Source organism: Arachis hypogaea, chromosome 3 (assembly GCF_003086295.3).
Source record: "Arachis hypogaea cultivar Tifrunner chromosome 3, arahy.Tifrunner.gnm2.J5K5, whole genome shotgun sequence".
NCBI lineage: Eukaryota > Viridiplantae > Streptophyta > Magnoliopsida > Fabales > Fabaceae > Arachis > Arachis hypogaea.
This window is the reverse complement of record NC_092038.1, coordinates 136,741,682-136,766,978: the sequence shown is the minus strand read 5'-3', so window position 1 is coordinate 136,766,978 and position 25,297 is coordinate 136,741,682. Positions and strand designations below refer to the sequence as shown.

Here is a 25,297-nt window from a genome sequence, read left to right as displayed (position 1 = left end):
AGAAAATAATTGTGAAAATATTCTCAATCTTCTTCAATCATACGAGGGGTTCAGTGGCCAAAAAGTTAATTTGTATAAATCAACTTATTCTTTAGTAATAATATTTCTCCTGTTGCTCGATTACTATTGGCTCGAAAATTGAAAATTGCTCCTATTGGTGTACATAATAAATATTTGGGTCTTCCATCTACAGTCTAAAAATAAAAAAAGACCACCTTTTGAGAAATCAAGGACAAGGTGAGGAAGCGAGTTCAAGGGTGGAAAAGAAAACTTCTCTCCTCTGCAGGCAGGCATGTTCTAATCAAAGCTGTTGGGGAGGCTATCCCAATTTATTCATTATCATGTTTTCGTCTTCTTTACACTTTAATTAGGGAGATTCACATACTCTCCCAATTTTAGTAGGGATAAAAAATGTACAGAACAAAAAATGGCATGAGTTAGTTGGGATATTATAACAAGACCGAAATTAGAAGGTGGATTAGGTTTTAAGGACCTAGGGGATCAGAATTTGGCGCTATTAGCAAAATAATGTTGGAAAGTTGTCTCTCAACCACAATCACTCCTATCTAGACTCTTCAAAGGTAAATATTTTCGATACTACTCCATAATGAATGCAGAGATCAGAACAATACCTTCGTGGGGTGGCATAGCATATTAGAAGGGCATAAGGTTGTTGAAAAGGGGTTGGTTTTGCTAGTTGGTGATGAGTCCAGTATCTGAATTTTCAGCAATCCTTGGCTTACTCCTCCACATCCTTGTGTTGTCCCTCCATCTGAAATTTTCAATATGCAAAATCAATCACTATTGATGGTCAAGGACTTAATACTTTCTAATGGTCTGTGGAATCAAACTCTAATTAAAAGTTTTTTTTTTGAGGGGACTAGTCAGTGTGTGCTAGGAACAACAATTGGCGGTGAAAAAGATAAAATTTATTGGGCCCTTAATAAAAGTGGTTTGTATGAAGTGAGTATTGGGTACCGTATGGTTTATGGGTTCTCGCATCCTCTCATTGAATTTTGCCCAAAAATTATGAGACAATGAAATTTGTGGCGAGAACTGTGAAAGCTGAAAATTCTGAAAATTCCAACAAAGATTAAGATTTTTCTCTGGAGGAGCTTTCATGAAAATCTTCTAGTGCTACAAAAGCTTCATCATCGCATCCCATCGATTCAATCCACCTGCCGAAAATGCTTACAATTTTTAGAAACAATCAATCATTGTATCTTTTATTGTGAGAAATCAAAGAAGATCTGGTAAAAAATGGGTTTACCGGCTGCTAGAAGGGACACCGAAGACTCTGATTTTATGTTGAGTGGAACTTGAGAATCGGATCTTGCGTACCCGACCCAATAGCTCCTCTCAAAGGATGATGATGGTGATTTTGAGATGGTCTTTATGGAAGGCTAGAAACAGGTTCATCTTTGATAATGTATCAACTAGTGTGGAAGAGATAATAGCGTCGACTTTGAAGCTGCAGAAGGAGCTTCAACAAATCTCCAATTCCTAAATGATGAGTACTTTACTTTCTTTTATTTCTCTTAGATTAGTATATGATGTTACCTCTATAGTAGAGCATTGGGAGTCTCCCGTTTCTTTTGCTTGTCCCATATATGGACACCTATATGTTTCTTTTATTTCATAAATTGAATTATTTGACTTTGAAAAAAAAATCTTCATCCTCTTGCGGATCAATAGCATTGTAAAAATTTGTAAAAAAATGACCGTGACAAAAAAAATATTTGGCCCGCCGGAGAAGCCCATCCTGTTCCGCCAAAGCCCGTTAAAGCCACGGATTAGGGTGTGTGGGTTAGGCAGACTTTTTAAGTTTGACAGTCTCAAATTTTCAGTCCAACCCCTTTTTTGACGGTTACACGGGTTGACTCGACGAGTTTCGACCTGTTTGCCGACTCTACTCTTCCCTTCCCTTCTTCTTTTCTGATCCCAATAAATTCATTATCCACAGTTTTTGAATTTAGGAGCATGTTACCACTTCATCTAAATTTTTGTCCAAATTTATGCACAACACTAAAATAAGGACATAGAAATACAAAATAATATTTGAGAGATGAGGCATACACAATGACATTGTGTCCAAAGTTATAACTTATTTTTTATTTTTATTTTATTTTTTATGAATTTTTTATAATGATATTTTTTATTATTATATTTTTCTTTTCAGATTTTTTGAATGAAAAAAATCAGAATAAATTTAACTTTTATAATTTATTTTACTTTATCGCCAAAATATAAAAATATTAATTTTTGTGCCTCTATTATTTGTATCTCATTTTTATGTCTTATCTTATTCTATTTTTTTTTGGATCAAAATCTTATTCTATTTTCAAAATTAAAGACAGTGTTCCCCTATTTCTGTTTAGTATAATTTTCTTTTGTTTTTTTATCCTCTAACCCTTTATAACATCTAATATAATTTGACTATCTTCATCACCAAAACCAAAACAATCTTTAAATTTATTATCATTTATTATCAAATCCAAAAGCTTTTGGGCCTGATTTACGAGAATGGTGCAAATGTACTCAGCTGTCCAGAGAAAAAAACTCTAATAATAATTTTGTTAATAAATTATTCACTTAGTTTAAGTTTTTTTTTTTAATTTAAATAATTTTTTTATTAACTAGTATACATCATCATACAAAAATTTATTAATTTATATATTTAATAATATTTTAACAAACATAAAATATAAAAATTAAATTGCAATACTTTTTTATGATTATAGCCGTAAAAATATAAAAAAATTTGAACTCTTATCTTTGCTAATAGTACCAGCCAAAATACAATAGCATCTACCAGAAGCTTGCAAGTGAATGTAAGGGAAACGCAATTTTATTTTTGAAAATACAACCTCTTAAAAATGTGTGAAACTAACGATGTATGAATCAATTTCACTGATGTTATTAATTTTTACAATTCAAAATTTTCATTTCAGTACAGATTATTTGTTCTTACAAAAATTAGATTATATTTTTTCTGATGGTTCTACTTGAACTTGAGAAGGGGGTTGAATCAAGTTGGCTTAAAATTTTGAGTTTCAAACTCTGTTTCAATGGAAGCTTAAGTTGCAGGAGATTATTTCATTTTGTCTCACGCACAGAACAAGTAAAGAGTAGGGAAGAGAAGATGAAGACCAGCATGTATCCTGATTCGAATTCTTTGTGCAATGAATCCTACGTCCAGTCTCTACCACAAACCACGGTAGAATTTTCACTAATCATTCACAGATTACATACACCAATACTATTGAATTACTCCCTAATTCAACTAGTATCTACCCCTAAACTTTCATCACCAAAACTTAGCTTCCCATAGTGCTGTCCCAACTAGGAAGGGGAATCAAACAGATTCAATCTCACCAAGTGCTAACCCAACTTGGCAAGGAGAAGTAATCCTAGTTCATAAACCCAAATTACATCAGAAATCAGTGGCTCTTTTGCATCACTCTTGCATTTTCACTCTTTGGCTTTTCCAACCTCACAAGATTAGCCTTTTCTCAAAACGGAAAATGACACAAGATAGCCATAACAAAAAGATCAGAAATTAAGCTTGAGTAGAAGAAAAAGATTCCAGCTCTATCTTAGAGATGGTGCTATGAGTGTGTGCTCTCTTTTTCTTGCTTTCAAATGATGGAATGACTGAATGAGGCTTCTTATATGTCTTCAGCTTGCCTTCATTTTTGCCTCTTCCATTTCCTTGTACCAGCTGGCCGTTGGAGCTGTCACAGCTAGCAAGTAGTCCTTTTTCATCATGCTCCACTACCTCTGCTGGATGAGGAGCTCGACCACTACCTCTACTGTCCTTTGTTTTTCTTTCTTCCTTGGCATGCTCTCCTTTTTCATTTTGCTCCATAACCCCTGCTGCTGCTGCTATGTGCAAGTTGTGTTTTTGCTTACCCACTACCCGAAGGTTGCTCTTCTGATGTTCTTGAATTAGTGGAGATGTCCTTGTGTCCTTTCTAGCTTTTACAGAACCACACCTGTCCTCGCATGATCCAGCTGTCCTCTTATAACATTTAGCAAAACATATTCATTCAATTTGCTGAACGGTGCTTTGAGAAGCATTGGGCTTGTTTATTATTACTTGGAGCACTAAGGAGCATATGCTGGTTTGGGCTGGTGCAGCATGAATCTTGAACAATTGGGCCTGCAACAATTAAAACACCCATTAAACAGCATTTGGGCTTCCAACCCAAAGAAATGTTTGTCATCATTTGTAAACCCAAAATCAACTTAGACTTAACAATCTTCCCCTTGATGACAAACATGATAAGAGAGGATAGTAGAATTTAAAATTGATTGAAATGGGTTAAGAGCACTTCCCTTTGATGACCGTCCGAAGTATGTGCTACTCCCCCTCAATGTTAGCAGTTCTCTCCCCCTTAATTATGGCTTACATCTTTACCTGGACAAAGCTTAAAAACATACAGGTCAAATTTTTCCAGGCAATATATCACAGTAATAATGACTCAATTTACACAACACAGGACGAAATTAAAGTAAGTTTGTCATAGTAATAAACATAATCATGTGTCATTGTCCTTAACCCCTAAGCCAATGCTAACAATCTTTTTCTTTTCTCCCCCTTTTGTCATAAAGGAGGGAAAGAAAAACCTACACAAAATTTGTTAGTGGCCAGTTCATAGAGTATAAGTAGCAGAGTGTTTAAAGTCTTTACAGGCATCCAAAAAATAAACAAGTTCAAAAAGAAACAGAATCATAGTCACAGATGAGATAACAAGGAGCTAGGCATTAGAGTTGGATTCATCAGAGGTTCCGTTGTCCTCCCCCTAATTGTCAGAAGTTGTGAGGCCAACCTCGACATCCTCCACAAAGTCCCTCAGAATCCGAATTCTCCCTTTGGTCTTTTTGAGAGCATTTTCCTCCATAACTTGGTTCCTCTTGCGCTCATCACCATGAGTGAGAAGAAGGTCTGTCAGATTGATGAACTCTTCAAGCACATTTTTCAGAATGCGGGTCATGACCTTGATCATAGTGGAGGTGGAAGGGGGAATCAGAGGATCCTCGTCAACAGAGGGAACATCAGTGCTGTCATTAGTTCGACGACGCCTGGGAGCTGTTTTCTTTACTGCACCACCGCCTTTGATATATGAGTTACAATCTTTTGAAATTTCAGCCCCAAAATCAATATTGTAATATTAAAAAAATTTCGTAAAAAGCATGTCATAGGTAAAGCATTTTTGGTACTGACACAAGCATGCATATGTCTCACAAGCAAGTAAGCAAAAGAAATGGGAATTTTTGAAAGAAGTGCATACAAAACCAGTGTGTCACAAAATGAGACGCGTTGAAAAGAGATGCTCTGAGGCAAAATGATGTGATTTACAATCCTATGCAGCTGGGCACAGACTGGACCAAGAGACTTATGAGTAGGAGTGTTACCTTCTAGGAGAGGGATATTGATGCAGACAGTGCTTAGGGCATCAAAGTAAGAAACATTGAGCGTCTCGTCCCACTTACCCGATGTGTAGACATTAGGTCCCCGGTCTTGATAATCTAGGACTTTGCCTAGGTGATACTTGTCAAGAATGATCACTTTATCTTTAACAAAAGAAGCGATTCTCCCTTCTTTGTAGGACAAGTTGCTATAGAACTGCTTTACCAAATCAGGGTAAATTTTCTCTTTAATGGACAAGATGGGTGTCCAACCTTGACATGCAAACATTGGGGGTAAAGTTCAAGCCTTTCCTACGGAGTTTGTCAAGATTGACAAGCTTAGAGGGACAGAGAGTACGCTTGTAAATATCTTTGCAGAAAAATAGGTAGTTCATGAGAGATTGAAAACGACGACGATCAAAAGACTCATCGGAAAAACCAGCATAAAAGGACTTGTAAGCAATAGGATTTGAGAGTCTAGGTTCAGCAACAGGATGAAGATGAAATTCAATGACTGTACCGAAAGTATGGTGAGTCTGAGTGGGGGGATTCTATTCGTCTTCGTGAAGAGGCCTCTTACCTTTGGAGGAACTGGGTTTGGATGAACTTGGCTGAGAGGTATTTGGAAGAGGAGGAGTAGGGCGAGGAGCGACCGCAGGGCAGCGAGCAGTGGTCTTAGTGCGAGCCATGTCAGGATAAGGGTTTGATGGTGAGGGAGGTGAAGAATGAGTGGGAGATGGTGATGGAGAAGAGTGTGTGTGATCAGAACGACGGGTGCCATTATGAGGGCCTCTGCGGAAAGCTCTTTTATTTTGTGCCATATTTATAGATCACTGGTTTGAAGAAGATGAAGGAGTGGAGAGTGTAGTGTGAATGGATGCATGTAGTGAGGAGTTAATATAAGCTTGGAGGAGTGGAAAGGTTGAGTTTTGGAAAGATGATAAAAATGCAAACTTTGAAAAGCATTGAAAATTACAGCTGTAACCTTTGTACGTTTAAAATAAAAGACAAAAGGAAAAAAATTGATTTAAAAAGAAATTTAAATGAGGCCCAAAAAGTGTGAAAAGCTTATTGCCAAAAAAATTAGAGAAAGCAACAATGAAATGGGCCCAATGGATTCAGTAAAGAAAGCCCATATGTTGTGAACTTCTCCAGCACGTGAGGTCCATCATTCCTTATGGTCAGAGCGATTTATGAGACAAAACACAAAAGATCTCATCATCAGAGTCATTAAGAAAACAAAGATGAAGCAAGAATGCCCAGTTCAGTCCGTAACTTGCAGAACCTCCCCTCTATCAATGGTTTGGTAAAAATATCAGCTAGCTGACCTTCAGAGTTAACAAACTGAATATCTAAATTTCTATTTTGCACATGTTCTCTTATAGAATGAAATCGAACTTCAATGTGCTTTGTTATTGAGTACAAAACAGGGTTTTTGGAAATATTTATAGCACTCATGTTGTCACAAAATAATGGAATATTAGAGACATTCAGTTTATAGTCAGCTAATTGAGTTTTCAGCCATAATAATTGAGAACAACAAGAGGAGGCTGCAATATACTCAGCTTCGGCTGTTGAAAGTGCCACTGTAGCTTGCTTCTTGCTTGACCAAACAACGAGTGATTTCCCAAGAAAGCAACACATGCCACTAGTGCTTCTTCTATCAATTCTGTCCCCAGTAAAATCTGCATAACAGAAACCCACTAATTAAAAGGAATCAGTCTTAGGAAACCATAAACCATAATCAGTGGTACCAAGCACATATCGGATGATCCTCTTGACAGCAGAGAGATGGGATTCCTTAGCTTTTGATTGAAATCTTGAGTACACTCCAACACTTTGGATGATATAAGGCCTTGAGGAGGTCAAATACATCAAGGATCCAATCATCCCTCTATAGCATGTCTCATCAACATCTCTAGCATGTTCATCCTTATCAAGTTTGATATTAGGATGCATGAGGGTTCCCATTGGCTTAGCACAGTTCAGCCCAAATTTCTTGACAAGTTCCTTAGCATATTTTTCTTGATGAATGAATATGCCTTCAGCAGTTTGTTTTATTTGCAGGCCTAGAAAGAAGTTGAGCTCTCCCATCATGCTCATATCAAATTCATTGGTCATAAGCTTAGCAAAATCTGCACATAAATCCTTATTAGCCGAACCAAAGATAATATCATCAACATAAACTTGCACAAGAATAAAATGATCATGATAATTCTTAATAAATAAAGTGGTATCCGTGGCTCCTCTTTGAAATTTGTTTATCAATAAAAATGAGCTAAGCCTCTTATACCAAGCTCTAAGAGCATGTCTTAAACCATATAAGGCTTTAGCTAGTTTGAAAACATGGTTAGGGAAAGTTTTATTTTCAAATCCAGGTGGTTGAGCCACATAAACCTCTCTATCTATTATGCCATTAAGGAAAATACACTTTACGTCCATTTGGAATCGCTTGAAGCCACAGTGAGCTGCATAAGCAAGGAGCAATTTGATGGCTTCCATTCGAGCTACAGGTGCAAAGGATTCATCGAAATCAATCCCTTCCTCTTGATCATATCCTTGAGCAACCAATCTAGCTTTGTTTCAAATGATGGTTCCATCTTCACCCAATTTGTTTCTAAAAATCTATTTAGTGCCAGTGACTCTCTTTCCATTTGAGTGAGGCACTAATGTCCAGACCTGATTTTTCTCAAACTGCTGCAATTCCTCCTCCATAGCTAACACCCAAGATGGATCAGCAAGTGCTTCTTGGATGTTTTGAGGTTCAATCTTTGATATAAGAGCTAAGTTGTTGGATTTAGCTCTTTTCAAAGATGACCTAGTTGATGTACCTTTGGAAGGATCACCAATTATGAATTTCTCAAGATAGTTCTTTAGAAACTTCCATTCCCTGGGCCTTTTGGTTTGAGTTGAGGATTCAGGTTCCTCTTGATTAACAATAGCCTCTGCATCATTATTTTCAGCTGCGACAGAAGATAATTTCAAATTGTCTCCTGCAGAATTGGAATTTTTGCTGCTAACAGGAGCAACTTCATGAGAACTTGGATTTAGAGGAACTGGATCAGTAGTCTTGGATAATTCAGCTTCAAAACCTGGACTATCATCAATGCAAACACTGGGAACATTGTTAGACTCATAGAATGTGACATGCATGGTTTCTTCAATAGTTTTGGAGTTCTTGTTATAAACTCTATAAGCCTTACTAAGAGTGGAATAACCCAGAAAAATGCCTTCATGTGTTTTAGGATCAAATTTTCCTAAATTTTCTTTGATATTCAGTATGAAACACTTGCAGCCAAACAGATGAAAATAACTAAGATTGGGAGGATGCCCTTTCCAAAGTTCATATGGGGTTTTCTTCAAAAACTTCCTAATGATGGTTCTATTCAAAACATAGCAAGCTGTATTCACAACTTCAGCCCATAAGAACTTGGGAATTTCATATTCACATAACATAGCTCTAGCCATTTCTTGTAAACTTCTATTTCTTCTTTCTATAACACCATTTTGTTGAAGTGTTATAAGACAAGAGAAGTTATGTGATATGCCTAGTTCATCACAAAAAGATTCAAACTATTGATTTTCAAATTCTTTACCATGGTCACTTCTAATTGAAATTTTTTTTAAACCTTTTTCATTTTGAATCTTTTTGCTGAATTTTTCAAAAACAGAAAAAGCCTCATGTTTATGAGTAAGAAAGAACACCCAACCAAATCTAATATAGTCATCCACAATTACCATGCCATAACTCTTTCCTTCAAGACTTTGAGTCCTAGTTGGTCCAAACAGATCAAGATGCAACAACTCCAATCGTTTCTTAGTTGAGACATCTTCCTTGGGTTTGAAATAGCTTTTTATTTGTTTACCCATTTGACAAGCATCACAAATGATGTCCTTATCAAATTTTATATTAGGAAGACCTCTAACTAAGCCTCTCTTTACAAGCTTAGAGATTTGGAACATGCTAGCATGTCCTAACCTCTTATGCCACATCCATTTTTCAGATTCCATTTAAGAGAAACAAGTTACATTTTGAACTTTTAGATCATCTAGTGTAATACCATAAATATTGTCACTTCTTTTGGCAACAAATAAAATAGCCCCTGTTTTCTCATTTATGACTCTACAATCAGATTTCCTAAAGGTTACAGCATATCCAAGGTCACACAATTGACTTATGCTCAATAGATTATGCTTTAACCCATCAACTAAAAAGACACTATCAATGCAAGTAGAAAGATCTTTGCCAACCTTACCAATGGCAATTATTTTACCTTTACCATTATCTCCGAAAGTGACAAATCCTCCATCATACTTGTTGAGTTTAATGAAGAAATTATCCCTTCCGGTCATATGCCTTGAACATCCACTATTAAGATACCACATGTCCATTTTCTTCTTGGATGTAAGGCAAACCTGCATGTTCTTCAACTAACCTTAGGTATCCAAATCCATTTGGATCCTTTGATGTGAAATCTTCTTGGTTGCCCAAGAGCATTAAAATCATGAACAACTTTATATAATTTACTATCATTACCAAAAGACTTAAGAAAGATGAAACATTGAGGAGGATCATGACCATTTCTATTGCACTTGTAGCAATGATTCTTGCCCACTGATTTCTGAGATTTGCTGAATCCTTTTGGTTTGAAAAACTTGGAAGAGGAGGCTTCAGATTTTTGAAAGTTTTGTTTGAAAACAGATTTATTTTCCTCTTTGAATCCAAGTCCAGATTTTTCAGACCCAAACCTTTGACAAGCAAGCAGTTTGTTCAGATTTTGAGAACCTTGAACAAACTTTGCTAAGTCTTTATTCAAATTTTTTTTTTGTTCATTCAGCTTTTTGTTTTCAGAAATCAAATCAGTGGAAGCGGTAACTTCATGCTTGATTTTGAATTTCTCTAATTCAGCTCGCAAAACTCTATTTTCTTCTTTTAAAAAATTTTCATTACCAGTTTCGGTAGCCTTAACCTTTTTCAAAAGAAGATCATTTTTTGTCCTCAATGCCTCGTTTTCTTTCTTACATTTTGCATACTTATCCAAGACTTTCTTAGAATTCACAGAAATGTCTTTGATAATGTATTGCATTTGATAATGTATTGCAGTTCATCAATAGATAAGTCAGAGAGATCTACCTCATCTTCATCATCATGACCTGCCATCAGACATAGTTGAGCCTCTTGATCTAAGCTCTCTGAGCTGGTGTTGTTTTCCAAGTCCTCCCATGTTGCCATCATCACCTTCTTTTTGTCTTTCTTGGATTTTTCGCCTTTCTTAAGTTGAGGACAATCTGACTTGAAGTGACCGGGTTTCTTGCAGTGATGACATGTGAACTTGACTTGATTTTTCTTGAAGTCTTTGGATGAAGAGCTTCCTTTGCCTTTGCTTTTGTATCTCAGTAGTCTTCTCATTTTTCTTACAAAGAGCACCATTTCTTCATATGAGAAACTGTCATCAGATTCTTCTTCTTTGGCTGTCATTCTTAATTTTAGTGCTATACTTTTCTTTTTGTCATCTTTGTCTTGAGACATGTGTGTGATTTCATAGGCCAGCAGCTTGCCTCTTAGCTCATCATAGGTGATTTTGATCAAATCATTCCTTTCAGAGATAGCTGTGCTTTTTTACTTCCCATTTCTTAGTAAGACTTCTCAGAATCTTTCTTACTAAAGTTTCTTCAGAGTAGTTCCTTCCCATGGCGTCCAGATTGTTGATGATTATTGAGAACTTTTCGAACATTTAATCGATGCTCTCATTCTCCTTCATACTGAATATTTCATACTCCTTCATCAGCATGTCAATTCTGGTCTCCCTCACTTGCTTAGTGCCTTCATGAGTGAGTCTGAGCTTGTCCCATATTTCTTTAGCCATTTTGCACCTTGACACTTTTCTGAACTCTTCAAAACTGATTGCACAGTGCATCAGGTTGATTGCCTTGGCATTGAGTTCAACATTCTTCTTTTCTTCATCTGTCCACATGCTGTCTTCTTTTGCCACAACTTCTCCATCAGCATTCTGTTTAGTGAGAACGTCTGGTCCATTGAGAATGATCTTCCATATGTTGTAGTCAATTAACTGCACGAAGATTCTCATTCTTTCTTTCTAGTAAGAATAGTTGCTGCCATTGAAGTAGGGAGGTCTATTATTAGACAGCCCTTCCGTGAGAGTGAAAGCCACGATGTTGGGACTCATATTGTTGGCCATGGATCTTTACTCCAAGCTATGAAGCTTGACTCCTTGAGACCTTGCTCCTGATACCAATTGATGGTTTTACTTGAACTTGAGAAGGGGGTTGAATCAAGTTGGCTTAAAATTTTGAGTTTCAAACTCTGTTTCAGTGGAAGCTTAAGTTGCAGGAGATTATTTCATTTTGTCTCACGCGCAGAACAAGTAAAGAGTAGGGAAGAGAAGATGAAGACCAGCATGTATCCTGGTTCGGATTCTTTGTGCAATGAATCCTACGTCCAGTCTCCACCACAAACCATGGTGGAATTTTCACTAATCATTCACAGATTACATACACCAATACTATTGAATTACTCCTTAATTCAACTAGTATCTACCCCTAAGCTTTCATCACCAAAGCTTAGCTTCCCATAGTGCTGTCCCAACTAGGAAGGGGAATCAAACAGATTCAATCTCACCAAGTGCTAACCCAACTTGGCAAGGGGAACTAATCCTAGTTCATAAACCCAAATTACATCAGAAATAAGTGGCTCTTTTGCATCACTCTTGCCTTTTCACTATTTAGCTTTTCCAACCTCACAAGATTAGCCTTTTCTCAAAACAGAAAATGACACAAGATAGCCATAACAAAAAGATCAGAAATTAAGCTTGAGTAGAAGAAAAAGATTCCAGCTCTATGTTAGAGATGGTGCTCTGAGTGTGTGCTCTCTTTTTCTTGCTTTCAAATGATGGAATGAGGCTTCTTATATGTCTTCAGCTTGCCTTCATTTTTGCCTCTTCCATTTTCTTGTACTAGCTGGCCGTTGGAGCTGTCACAACTAGCAAGTAGTCATTTTTCATCATGCTCCACTACCTCTGCTAGATGAGGAGCTCGACCACTACCTCTACTGTCCTTTGTTTTTCTTTCTTCCTTGGCATGCTCTCCTTTTTCATTTGCCTCCATAACCCCTGCTACTGCTGCTATGTGCAAGTTGTGTTTTTGCTTACCCACTACCCGAAAGTTGCTCTTCTGATGTCCTTGAATTAGTGGAGATATTCTTGTGTCCTTTCTAGCTTTTACAGAACCACACATGTCCTCGCATGATCCAGCTGTCCTCTTATAACATTTAGCAAAACATATTCATTCAATTTGCTGAATGGTGCTTTGAGAAGCATTGAGCTTGTTTATTATTACTTGGAGCACTAAAGAGTGTATGCTGGTTTGGACTAGTGCAGCATGAATCTTGAACAATTGGGCCTACAATAATTAAAACATCCATTAAATAGCATTTAGGCTTCAAATCCAAAGAAATGTTTGTCATCATTTGTAAACCCAAATTCAACATAGACCTAACATTTTCTTTTAGGTATAAAGTTATATCCTACTCAATAAAATGGTTAGAATAACAACAACAAAAAAAGAAACATTAAATCTAAAACCTTTTTATTGGAATTTAAATATTAAATACTTATTATTTTACTAATTTGACTAATTTTATATTTATTATTATAGATATTTGATTTATAAAAAATAATTAATACAATCATGATGTTTTAAATCATTCAATATTTAAACATTCTTTCCTGAAAATACTTAAAATAAAATCTCATTACTATTGCTTAAAAATGAATGAAAGCAACATTGGTGTTAGAAACTCTTGAACATTTGTGATTTGATAAATAAATCTTATTGTTATTGAATTTTCGCTTGCAATTTATGTATAAATAGGCCAATGAATTATAACTCAAATGACATAGTCTCCTCCATATTCAAAAGTTGTGAGTTTGAGTCTCTCTATCTTAAAAAAAATTATGCATAATTAGCAAAAATAAGAGTTTAAATTTTTTCACTAAAAACATTGTATCCTAAATATATAATAGTGTTAGCATAAAAGTTCGAAAGCTTTTGACTATGATACATAATTATTGACACAGAAGTACTTTGGTCAATTAAGTATAATCTGAGTGGAAAGAAAATGCATAAGGTAACACTAATCAAAGTGTAAATAACAAATAGAAAATAGATTAATTGTTAATAGAGATGAATGTGAAGGATATTACTTGACTATCAAAATACAGTAAAAATGTTGGTGGATAAATTTAGAGAATAAATAAAACAAAATCGTGGATAAGAGACTAATAACCATCCACACATGTTTCTTCTGTATAAATAAGAGGGTCAAAAAATTTTAAAAAGGCTTTCATATGTCAGATCACACTAAATCTCTTTTTGGTTGACATAAAGGAAGGATACAGAGTACTAAGTATATGTGAGTACCAGTACATGTGAGGGTGTAAACTCTGAAATCATTTTATTTTCATTATTTATTTATGTACTTTTATTTTTCAATTTACTTTTATTCTTTATTTAATGTTCATTTATCTGAGTTTGTTAATTAATTTGCATTCTTATATATCTTAAAATATTTTAATGGCATTCTCTAAAGTTCTTTTAGTTTAACGCTAATTTATAGAATTTCATTGTTATTTGTTTAAGACTCCTATTACTTTATTTTATTTTTTTTACCAAAGATATAAGACTTGAATCCGCAACCTCTTAATTGAATATTCGGAGACTATGCCATTTGAACTATTACTCATTGGCAGACTCCTATTACTTCATTGCTTGCAAAATTATTTTCAATGCGATAATTCTCGAGTCAAACTTATTTTTATAGAAAAATTGTATCTATTTTTTGAATTGAAATTCTTGATACAAATTTAATACACACTATATCGATATTAAATAAAAATCAAGCGAAACAATTTGTAAATAGGATATTTTTTATTTAAATGAAGGGCAAAGTATACTTTTTGTCCATGAAGTTTGACAAAAGTTTCAAAAATATCCCTAAGTTTTATTTTGTTTCAATTTTGTCCCAAAAGTTTTCGATTTGCATCAAATATACCCTTAGTGGTTAATTTTTCAAAAAATTTAAGACCAATTCAACAACAATTTCATAAAAATAACCCTCAACACAAGCAAATTAAGTATCATTTTCATGCATTATTGTTAGATTAGTCTTAAATTTTTTGAAAATTTAGCCGTCGGAGGTATATTTGATGCAAATCGAAAACTTCTGGGACAAAATTGAAACAAAATAAAACTTAAGGATATTTTTGAAACTTTTGCCAAACTTTAGGGACAAAAAATATACTTTACCCTTAAATGAAAAAATCCTTAGTTTTTGGTTATTTCGGGTCACAATTTCAAATTATGATAAAGTAATTAAATTTTTAGTGGGTGAAAATTTTCGTGCAGAAATTTCATGCTAATCCAATTAAAACATAGTTTAATTGTTAAATAACATTCGATCTCTATCACGAGAAATGAATTTGAATTCTTCAAAATTGAATCTGCGAATCATCAAGTCTATAAATTATAAGGTAGATTGCAAGTGACATAGACATTTATTATGACAAAAAAATTTGTGTTGTGTTTCTCAGCTTTCTCTATTTAAGTTTGAATCCAGAAAATACAAAATAGAATAACCTGTTAAGCTTGTCAAACAATAATTTAACCTTAGGTGAGTCTCACCTTTGAGCTTGGTATTGCTATTCTTGACTTGCCTTTCAGAAGTTACTTATTTTTTTTTCCATTTTTTTTAAATTATAGTAGCTATATTTAATAAAATAAAAAATACTTTCAATAAATAAAAGTTATAACAATAATGTTTGATGTGTTTTTAAAAAAATTATATTTATTAATATATAAAATTATATTTATTTTTTTCTTAAATTTATTTTATAAAACTAACCTTAAAAATTATCCATATCTAACTTCTAAAAACTAAAGTACAAACTACAAACACAATAACTCTTTTATTTATGAAAAATAAAATATTAATATATACTCATGGTACTACTAGAACTTGAGAAGGGGATTTGAATCAAGTTGAATTCAAAGATGAAGTTCTTTTATTCTATTTTTGTAGAAGTTGATTATACAGAAAAAAATTTTCTTTTGTCTCTAAAAGTAGAAATAAACAGAGAAGAGAAGAAGAGAATGGGGCTAGTATGTATCCTGGTTCAGTTTTTTAGTGCCATGAAACTTACATCCAGTCTCCACCACAACCATGGTGAAATTTTCACTATAATCAAACTGATTACATACACCAATACTAATGAATTACAACCTAATTCATCTAGTATCAACCACTAAGTTTCTACCCAAGTCTAACCACCACCAAGTACGGTTCCAACTTGGCAAGAAAAACTAAACCTTAGTTCAACTAAAACAATTACACAGAAAATTCTTTTGACTTTTCTATGCTTCTTTCTTGCCTCTTTTCTCTCATGGCTTTTTCAATTTTTTTCTCACCATGAATGGCCTTTTTCTCAATTACAAAAAGATAACATTAGATAGCCATAACACTAAAATTTTAAATGAAGCAAAAAATTGAAGGAAAATATTTCAGCTCAAGTGTATGAGATGATACTCAAGTGTTACTCTATTTTTCCTTGTTTTCAAATGTTGATGTGAGGCTAGCTTTATAGTATGAGTCTCTCCCTTCAAATTGCTTCATTGCCTCTTCATTTTCCTTGCTCATTCTGCCCGTTGCTGCTGTCTTCCTTGGCATGCAGTCCTTTTTCATTTTGGTCCACTAACTCTGCTATTCGAGGAGCTACTCCACCGTCTCTGCTCTTTTGAATTTGTTCTACTATTTTTCTGCTATTCTTTGCATGTTGTATTTGCTCTCCCAACTTCTGAATTTCTTTGATCTTCTGTTGTCCTTGTGTCCTTGATAGTGTCCCAATTGTCCCTCATTCTCCACAATGATGCCAAATATCCTTCTTGCTTTTTCTTTTTCCTTTTGGCAAATAGCATAACCTTTTTTCTTTATGTTTTTGGTTCTAATTTATTTTCATAGGTATTTGGGCTGGAGCCTCAATTTAGTGTATTGGTGATTTGTTGAAACAACATAAATTTGGACTGAGAGATAAAGTATTGGACTTGCACCACTAACACACACATTAAATCAAGTTTGGACTTTTAATCCAATAAATATTTGTCATCATATATGTGCCAATAATCACTTCTAACTCAACAATCTCCTCCTTAATGACAAACATGATAAAAGAGGATAAATAAATTTAAAATTTAATTTAAATGAGTTGAGAACACTTCTCTTTTATAATCATCCGAACTGTATGTGAATGAGTAGTGCTCCCCCTCAATGTTAGCATTGCTCCCCCTTTAATCATGACTTCCCCTCAGAATGGAGAATACTCAAAATAGTCAATAACTAGTAACATAGCAATGTAGCATAGCAACAATATTACAGAGCAAATATTCAATGGATGTAGCGAGAAAATGAACTCATGAACACATAAGACAAAATATGCATTAAACATTTAAAGCCTAAGTCTCTTTTTCTTTTTCTCCCCTTTTTGTCATCAAGGAGGAAAAACAAAGAACCTGCAAAAGAGTGTTAGAGTCACAGCAGTAGCAGTCATAAGTGGCAGTCAATGCAAAGTATTAAGGTGCATATAGTCATCCAATATAAGCAAAATGAAGAAAGCCTAACAAGTCTCTAAACGAAGTTAGAGATAGTTTGAAATGGCTAGATCAGATATGAGATAATCTAGGCATCAGAGTTGGAGTCATCTAAGGCATCATCATCCTCATTGTCAGTAGTGTTGGAACCAACCTCAACATAATTTTTGAGAATGCGAATGCAACCTTTGGTCTTCTTGAGTGTCGTTTCTTCTATTCCATCAGCTCTTTTTCTTTCAGCCCCAAAGTTAATGAGAATATCAGTCAGATTCACAAACTCTTGAAGCACATCCTTCATGATACTAGTTGAGATTTAGATTTTGGCAAAGTTTGATTTTGGAATCAGGGGAACATTTCTCTATTTTGGATCTTCAGTCTCCTCATTAGTGCTTCGACGCTTGCTTGCTATTCTTTTTACTGCACCACCCTCTTTTATGTAAGAATTAAACTCTCTAGAAATTTTAGCCCCAAAATCAACATTATAATATTGAAAAAATTTTAGTGAGCAGTATGGTATAAGGTAAAGCATTTTTCGAACGAACACATTCATGCATGTGCCTTAACAAAAGATAAGCAAATGAAATGGAAATTTTAGATAGAAGAGCAAATATAACCAGTGTATCGTAGAATGAAACGCGTTGAAAATAGGCAGAATAATGTGATTCACAATCCTGTGCAATTGAGCACGAACTGGACCAAGTGACTTGTCTTCAAGAAGAGGAATATTGACACAGACAGCCCCTAGGGCTTCAAAATAGGACACATTGATTCCCTTTTCCTGGTAATCTAGGACTTTGAAGCAAATGAAGCAATCCTTTTTTCTTTGTTGGACATGTTACTATAGAACTGTCTCACAAGATCAGGGTAGACATTTTCACGAATAGAGATGACGGGAATCCATCATTGAAAAGCAAATATAGACATAAAGTTCAGACCATTTTGACGAAGATCATCAAGATTGACAAGTTTAGGAGGACAGATAAGTCGATCAATGATGTCTTTGTAGAAAAACATATGGTTTATGGAGTTGTAATGACAGAAATCATAGGAAACTTTTGGAAAATCATCATAAAAAGATTTGTAGGCAATGCGATTTGGAAGCCTTGGTTAAGAAATAGGACGAAGTAGAAAATCATTTACTGTACCACGACTAGGGTGAGTAGAAGAGGGAGAAAGCTCTTCTTCTTCCTTGCTAATGGGCCGTTTGCCACGAGAGAAACTTGGCTGAGATGGAGTTGGTCTAGGAGCCACTCTAGGGTGACGAGCAGTGGTTTTGGTGCGAGCCATTCTTTCAGGATCACTGTTAGGAGGAGAAGATAAAAGAGAGTCGTTTGGAGAGGGAGATGAATAGGAGTTGATGAAAATGGTAGTGGAGGGAGAATAACGAGAAGTTTGAGCACCACTATGAGTACCTTTACGAACGACTCTCTTCTTGCGAGTCATTCTTATAAATCACTGGTCAGTTTGCAGAAAGAGGAGAGTGGGGAGTATGAATAGAGAGAGGTATGAGTGAAATGGTGCATGTAGTGGTGCATTAATATAGACCTAGAATAGTACAAAGGTCTCAGTTTAAAAATATTGAAAATTTGAAAAGAATTGATTTTTACAACTGTAACCAAATGAACCATATTTTAGAAAATGCATTTAAAAGATATAATAGTGAAAGCAAGTGCTTTTTTTTTTAATGCAAGTCCAAAGTAGGTCCAATAAAATCAAACACATATGGCTTATTCAAGAATAGAGAAACAAACACAAGGAGTCCACAAAATCTGATATGTTCACAAGGGTTCTAAGTAGTGACAACTTAAATAATGAAGCCCACTCATCATCTGCCTAGAATTATCTCATATCGACCTGTGAGATAAAACATTCAACCAGATCATTAGAAAGATCAAGAGAATTTTGATGAATCAATAATATCCAATATAGTGTGCAATTTACAGAATCTCTCTTCAATCAATGGTTTAGTGAAAATATATGCTAGTTGATGTTCTGATTTAACAAATTAAATGTCTAAATTTCTATTTTACACATGTTCTCTTATAGAGTGAAATATAATTTCAATGTGCTTTGTTCTAGAGTGAAGAACAGAATTTTTTGAAAGATTTATATCACTCATATTGTCACAAAATAATGGAATATTAGAAGCATTCAACTTGTAATAAGCCAATTGAGTTTTCAACCACAATAATTGAGAGCAACATGAAGAGGTTGCAATGTACTCAGCTTCGACAATGGACAAAGCAACGGTTGCTTGCTTCTTGCTTGACCATACATTGAGAGATTTTTCAAGAAAGCAACAAATGCCACTAGTGCTTCTTCTATCAATTTTATTTCCAACAAAATCTGCATCACAATAACTCACTAATTGAAAGGAATCAGTTTTGGGATATCATAAACCATAATTAGTGGTACCAAGTACATATTAGATGATTCTTTTCACAGCAAGAAATTAGATTCCTTAGGCTTTGATTGGAATCTTGAGCGTTGGAATCTTAAGCACACACTAACACTTTGAATGATATCAGGACTTGAGAAAGTAAGATACATTAAGGAATCAATCATTTCTCTATATCTTGTCTCATCTATATCTCTAGCATGTTCATCTTTGTCTAGCTTGAAGTTTGGATGCATAGGAGTTCCCATAGGTTTAGCACAGTCCAGCCCAAACTTCTTGACAAGTTCTTTGGCATACTTTTTTTATGAACAAAGATGTCCTCTGCAGTTTGCTTAATTTGCAACCCTAGAAAAAAAGTGAGTTCTCCCATCATGTTCATGTCAAATTTACTAGTCATAAGCTTAGCGAAATTTGCACATAAATCTTCATTAGCAGAACAAAAAATGATATCATCAACATACACTTGCACAAGAATAAAATGATCATTGGAATTTCTAATAAATAGAGTGGTATCAGTGGCTCTTCTTTAAAAATTATTTTTCAATAAAAATGAGTTTAGCCCCTCATACTAAGCTTTAGGAGCTTGTCTCAAACCATACAAGACTTTAGCTAGTTTGAAAATATAATTTAAAAAGTTTTTATTTTCAAATCCAGCAGGTTGAGCCACATAGACTTCTTTATCTATTATTCCATTTAGAAATGTACACTTTACGTCTATTTGGAATAGCTTGAAGCCACAATGAGCCACATAGGTTAAGAGCAATCTGATGGCATCCATTCGAGCTACAGGTGCAAATGATTCATCAAAATCAATACCCTCCTCTTGATCATAACCTTGAGCAACTAATCTTGTTTTGTTTCGGTTAATGGTTTTATCTTCACCCAATTTGTTTCTGAAGATCCATTTTATACCCATGACTTTCTTTCCATTCAAATCAGGCACAAGGGTATAGACTTTATTCTTTTCAAATTACTATAATTTCTCCTCCATAGCCAAAATTCAAGATGGATCTACAAGAGATTTTTGTATATTTTGAGGTTCAATTTTAAGATGAGGGCTATATTATTTGATTTGGCTCTTTTTAAGGATGATCTTATTGTCATTTCTTTGGAGGGATAACCAATTATGAATTTCTCTGATAGTTTTTCAGAAATTTTCATTCTCTTGACCTTTTTCAGCTATGACAGGAGATAACTGCAAATTTTCTCCTGCAGAATTGTCATTCTTAATGCTTTCAGGTGCTGCTTCTTGTGAGCTTGAGTTTAAATGTTCTAACTCAGCAGTCTTGGTCACTTCAATTTCAATTTCTGGACTTTCATCAATGCAAACACTAGGAATAATGTTAGATTCATAGAATGAGATATGTATAGTCTCCTCAACAGTCTTAGAGTTCTTGTTATAGACTCTATAGGCCTTGTTATTTGTGAAATAACTAAAAAAATACCTTCATGTGTTTTAGGATCAAATTTCTCTAAAAATTTTTTTATGTTCAGTATAAAACACTTGCAACCAAACACACGAAAATACTTGATATTAGGAGAGAGTGTCATTTCCAAAGTTTATAGGGTGTTTTCTTCAAAAACTTTCTTATGAGAGTTTGCTTTAAAACGTAACAAGCTTTATTTACAAATTCAGCCCATAAGAATTTGGGAACATCATATTCACAAAATATAGCTATAGCTATTTCTTGTAAATTTCTATTTCTCCTTTCCACAATCCTATTTTGTTGTGGTGTTCTAGGACAAGAGAAGTTGTGTGATATGCCTTGTTTATCACAAAAAGATTCAAAATGTTAGTTTTCAAACTCTTTACCATGATCATTTTTAATTGAAACAATTTTTAGATCTATTTTGAATTTTCTTGCTGAATTTTTCAAAAACATAAAATATTTCATCCTTATGAGTTAGGAAGAACACCCAACTAAACCTAATATATTCATCCATAATAACCATTCCATAGCCTTTTCCTTCAAGACTGAGTCCTAGTTGGTCTAAACAGGTTAAGATGCAATAATTCCAATTATTTCTTAATAGAGACATCTTCTTTGGGTTTGAAAGAAGTTTTTGTTTATTTACCCATTTGACAAGAATTACATATGATATTTTTATCAAACTTAATGTTAGGAAGACCTCTTACAAAGCATCTTTTAACAAGTTTAGAGATTCGGAACATGCTAGTGTAAACCCCGCGAAATAAATAAATAATTAGCCAATAAATTAATTATTATTCAAAAAAATTAAGAAATTAAATTTTATAGTTTACGAAAGTAGAAATATTAAAAATACAAATTTTGACACTAATTTTAAAGATTTTGCCTCAAAATTGGGCCAACGAATCGAAACGGTCGAACCGGCCCAAACCGGGCCCAAGGCCCACCAAACAAATATAAGAGCTCAGCCTCTTGTCCCTTCTCTTTCATTTTTACATGAAGGGAAGAAGAGTAACGTTAAAAACCTAAACCTAACGTCTCCGAAAATTCAATCGTCCATAACTTTCAATTTGGAGCTCCGATTGACGAGCCGTCAGCGACCACGTGTTCGTCTCAAAATTCGCTTTAATTCTATTCAAACAAAGTGATAAGAAATTTGTGTTTCTTTTCCAGTTATTTCTCTCCTCAATTTTTTGGGTTTTGAGTTTGGGTATTGAAGAATTGAATGATTTTTATAGTTTAGGTGAACTCTAGCAGCGGATAATCACTGAGTTTTGTCCAATTGATCCGTGAGTAAGGTAAAAACCTGTTGAACCCTTATGAATCATTGAATTAATGAACCCTATTATGATTATAGTGATATTGTGTGAATTAGATTGTGTTATGGTTGATTTGGAGTTCAATTTGGCGGCTTGGAATGAAATTCGAGTGATTAAGCTTGAGGGATTGACGTTTGAAAACTTGGAGCTTATAAAAGGAGAGGTTTTTGAGGTGTTTCGAGTTTAGAGAGGAATCAAATAAGGTATGATTTTGGTTTTTCGTAGTTAATATTTAATGTCACGTGAAAACTTAGGCTCTGAGACCTTAAGATAGGAATGAATTGAATGAATTATTGATGAATTGTGAATATGGTTTATGATGTGTGTATAAAGGATGAATAAATTTGTATGTGTTGGATTATGACTTTGATGGGTATAAAATAATGACGATTGTTGATGTGTTGAGGATTGATGGTGAGTTTGTGAAATTGAATTGAATGGATTGGTTGAGAGATGTGAGAGTCGATTTTTTAAGCAGTTTGCTAGTGAAGTTAGTTGGTTTTTGAAAAAGATTTAATATTGAAATTGGTTTGATTTTAAAATAATTTGATATTAGGAATGATTTGAATGACTGAGAGGTGTTTGGTTTGGTGGTTGAGACCTTTGAAGGGTGGCAGAAGTTTGAATTTTAGAGGAGATGTTACCGAAATTTCTATAAAAATTGAAGATTTGAAATATTATTTTAAAAAAAGAAAAGATCATTATGTGGCTTATATATTTTGAGACATTGTTGACCCTCTATCGCAAGAAGTGACCAGACACTTTAACTTTCCGGGTTCCCCATGGGCATGCATATATATAAATTTGAGTTTGAGATTTTTCCATGAAATTATATTATTGAGCTTGAAGTTTGAATCCATGGAATATTATTGAGCTTGGAGTTTGACTGCATGGAATATTATATTATTGAGTTTGGAGTTTGACTCTATGGAATATTATTGAGCTTGGAGTTTGAATCCATGAAATATTATATTTGAGCTTGGAGTTTGACTTCATGGATATTATTTTTGAGCTTGGGGATGCACGCACAGAGGGACTGTCTAATGGTTAGCTACCAAGACATGTCAGGTTAACTATATAACTGACAGATGAGACTCATCAGCCACAGGACAAGTATTACATCATGTGCATTTGTATGTTTTGCTTGGGTGTGCATTGTTTTAGTTTGCTTAATTGCTTAACTCTGCTTATCTGCTACTTGCTTTACTTGTTGTAATTTCACCTCTATCTGTATTTTTCTTGTTTGAATTGTATGTGTATATTTTCTGAGAAATCCCTCTTAGCGAAGGTGTGAGGGGGTTGTTCCACTGGTGATTCAGAGGATTAGAGGAGATAGAAAGAGACGTGTTAAGTTAAAGTTAGATTTAGAACTTGAAATATCTTAGATAACATACTTAATTTCTGGTTTAGTTGGATCTTTAAGCTGAAATCTGAGTGTCATAGTTCTAGAAATGCCTTTGGCTTTTTCGGGACCTATTATATTAACTATGCGGACACCTTTACCATGCTGAGAATTCTCAATTTTTATTCCATACATATTTCTGTTGTTTTTCAAATGCAGGTCAAGAGGCACCTCGCTGAATGTCTAGAGTTCCCTGTGCAAGCGAAGTTTGGTTTTTCTGGGATGCTGTACTTTGTATTTATGCTATGTATATATGTATATAGATTCTTCTCTGTATATATTTTATGTTTGTCCCTCCTAGAGGTTGACTTAGAGAAACAGGTATTTATTCTGTATTTTGAGTCATATTTTGAGTTGTATATATATATAATTAAATACTCTGGTCGGCCTTAGCTTTGCAGGTCGGGTCTGGAGCTTGATATCTGTATTTTGAAACTATGATCTGTATATTATATTTTTAGCCTTCTTTTGATTTTACCTATCCGTTTTACGATTAACCATGCGAGTGTGACATGATTTTCTGTTTTCCCTTTTGCTTAGCTTTTTCTTCAAGGCTCCTAATTATAAATCCTTTCAACTATATTTATATACGTCTTTTCTTTTAGAGGTCGTAATACCTCGTCACCTCTACTTTACGACTTAAGCGTAAGGCTCTGTGTGGTAGGATGTTGCACTAGCATGTCCTAATTTCTTATGCCACATCCATTTTTCAGAATGAGATCATAGACATTGTTACATCTTTTTGCAATAAACAAAACAGCCTCGGATTTTTCATTTATGACTCTACAATCTAATTTCCTAAAAGTTACTAAATATCCAATGTCACATAATTGACTTATGCTCAATAGATTATGCTTTAACTCATCTATTAGAAAGACACTATCTATGCAAGTAAAAAAATCTTTGCCAACCTTATCAATTGCAATTCTTTTACCTTTACCATCATCTCCAAAAGTGACAAATCCTCAATCATATTTGTTGAGTTTTATGAAGAAGGTAGCATTTCTGGTCATATGTCTTAAACATCTACTATCAAGATACCACATATCCCTTTTTTTCTTGGATGTAAGGCAAACATGCATGTTCTTCAACTAACCTTAGGTATCCAAATCTATTTGGATCCTCTTATGCGAAATCTTTTTGGTTGCCAAAGAGCATTATAATCATAAATAACTTTATACAATTTGTTATCACCAAAAGACCTTAGAAAAATGAAGAATTATTGAGGAACATGACCATTTCTATTGCATTTATAGCAATGGTTCCTATTTGCTGATTTTGAGGCTTGCTGAAAATTTTGGGCTTAACATTCCTGGAAGAAGAAGCTTTAGATTTTTTAAAAGTTTGTTTAAAAAACACACTTGATTTCTTTTTGAATCCAAGTCCAGATTTTTCAAAACTAGATCTTTGACAAGCAAGTAATTTGTCAATATTTTGTAAACTTTGAACAAATTTTGCTAGGTCTCCATTAAGATTCTTAATTTTTTGATTCACTCTTTCATTTTTAGCAATTAAATCAGTAGAGGCTGAGATCAAATGCTTGAGTTTGAATTTGTTTAATTCATCTCTTAAAGCATTATTTTCTTCTTTCAAAGATTTTTTATACAAGCTTCAGTTGCCTTTATCATTTCTAATAAAAATTCATTTTCACCTCTCAATACCTCATTATCTTTCTTGC

The 25,297-nt window shown here is 34.2% G+C and overlaps 1 protein-coding gene across 2 annotated transcripts in view; it reads left to right on the top strand.

Annotated features, from left to right (window-relative positions):
- Window positions 1-24,097, top strand: part of LOC112734261 (probable calcium-binding protein CML26) — a 30,870-nt gene extending 6,773 nt beyond the window's left edge. For both annotated transcript variants that reach the window (XM_072228395.1, XM_029291797.2), the window contains one exon: window positions 23,779-24,097. In XM_072228395.1, the coding sequence (XP_072084496.1) occupies window positions 23,779-23,798 (20 nt within the window). In that variant the 3' untranslated portion in view covers window positions 23,799-24,097. The remainder of the gene's footprint in view (window positions 1-23,778) is intronic.
- The last annotated feature ends 1,200 nt before the right edge of the window (window positions 24,098-25,297 follow it).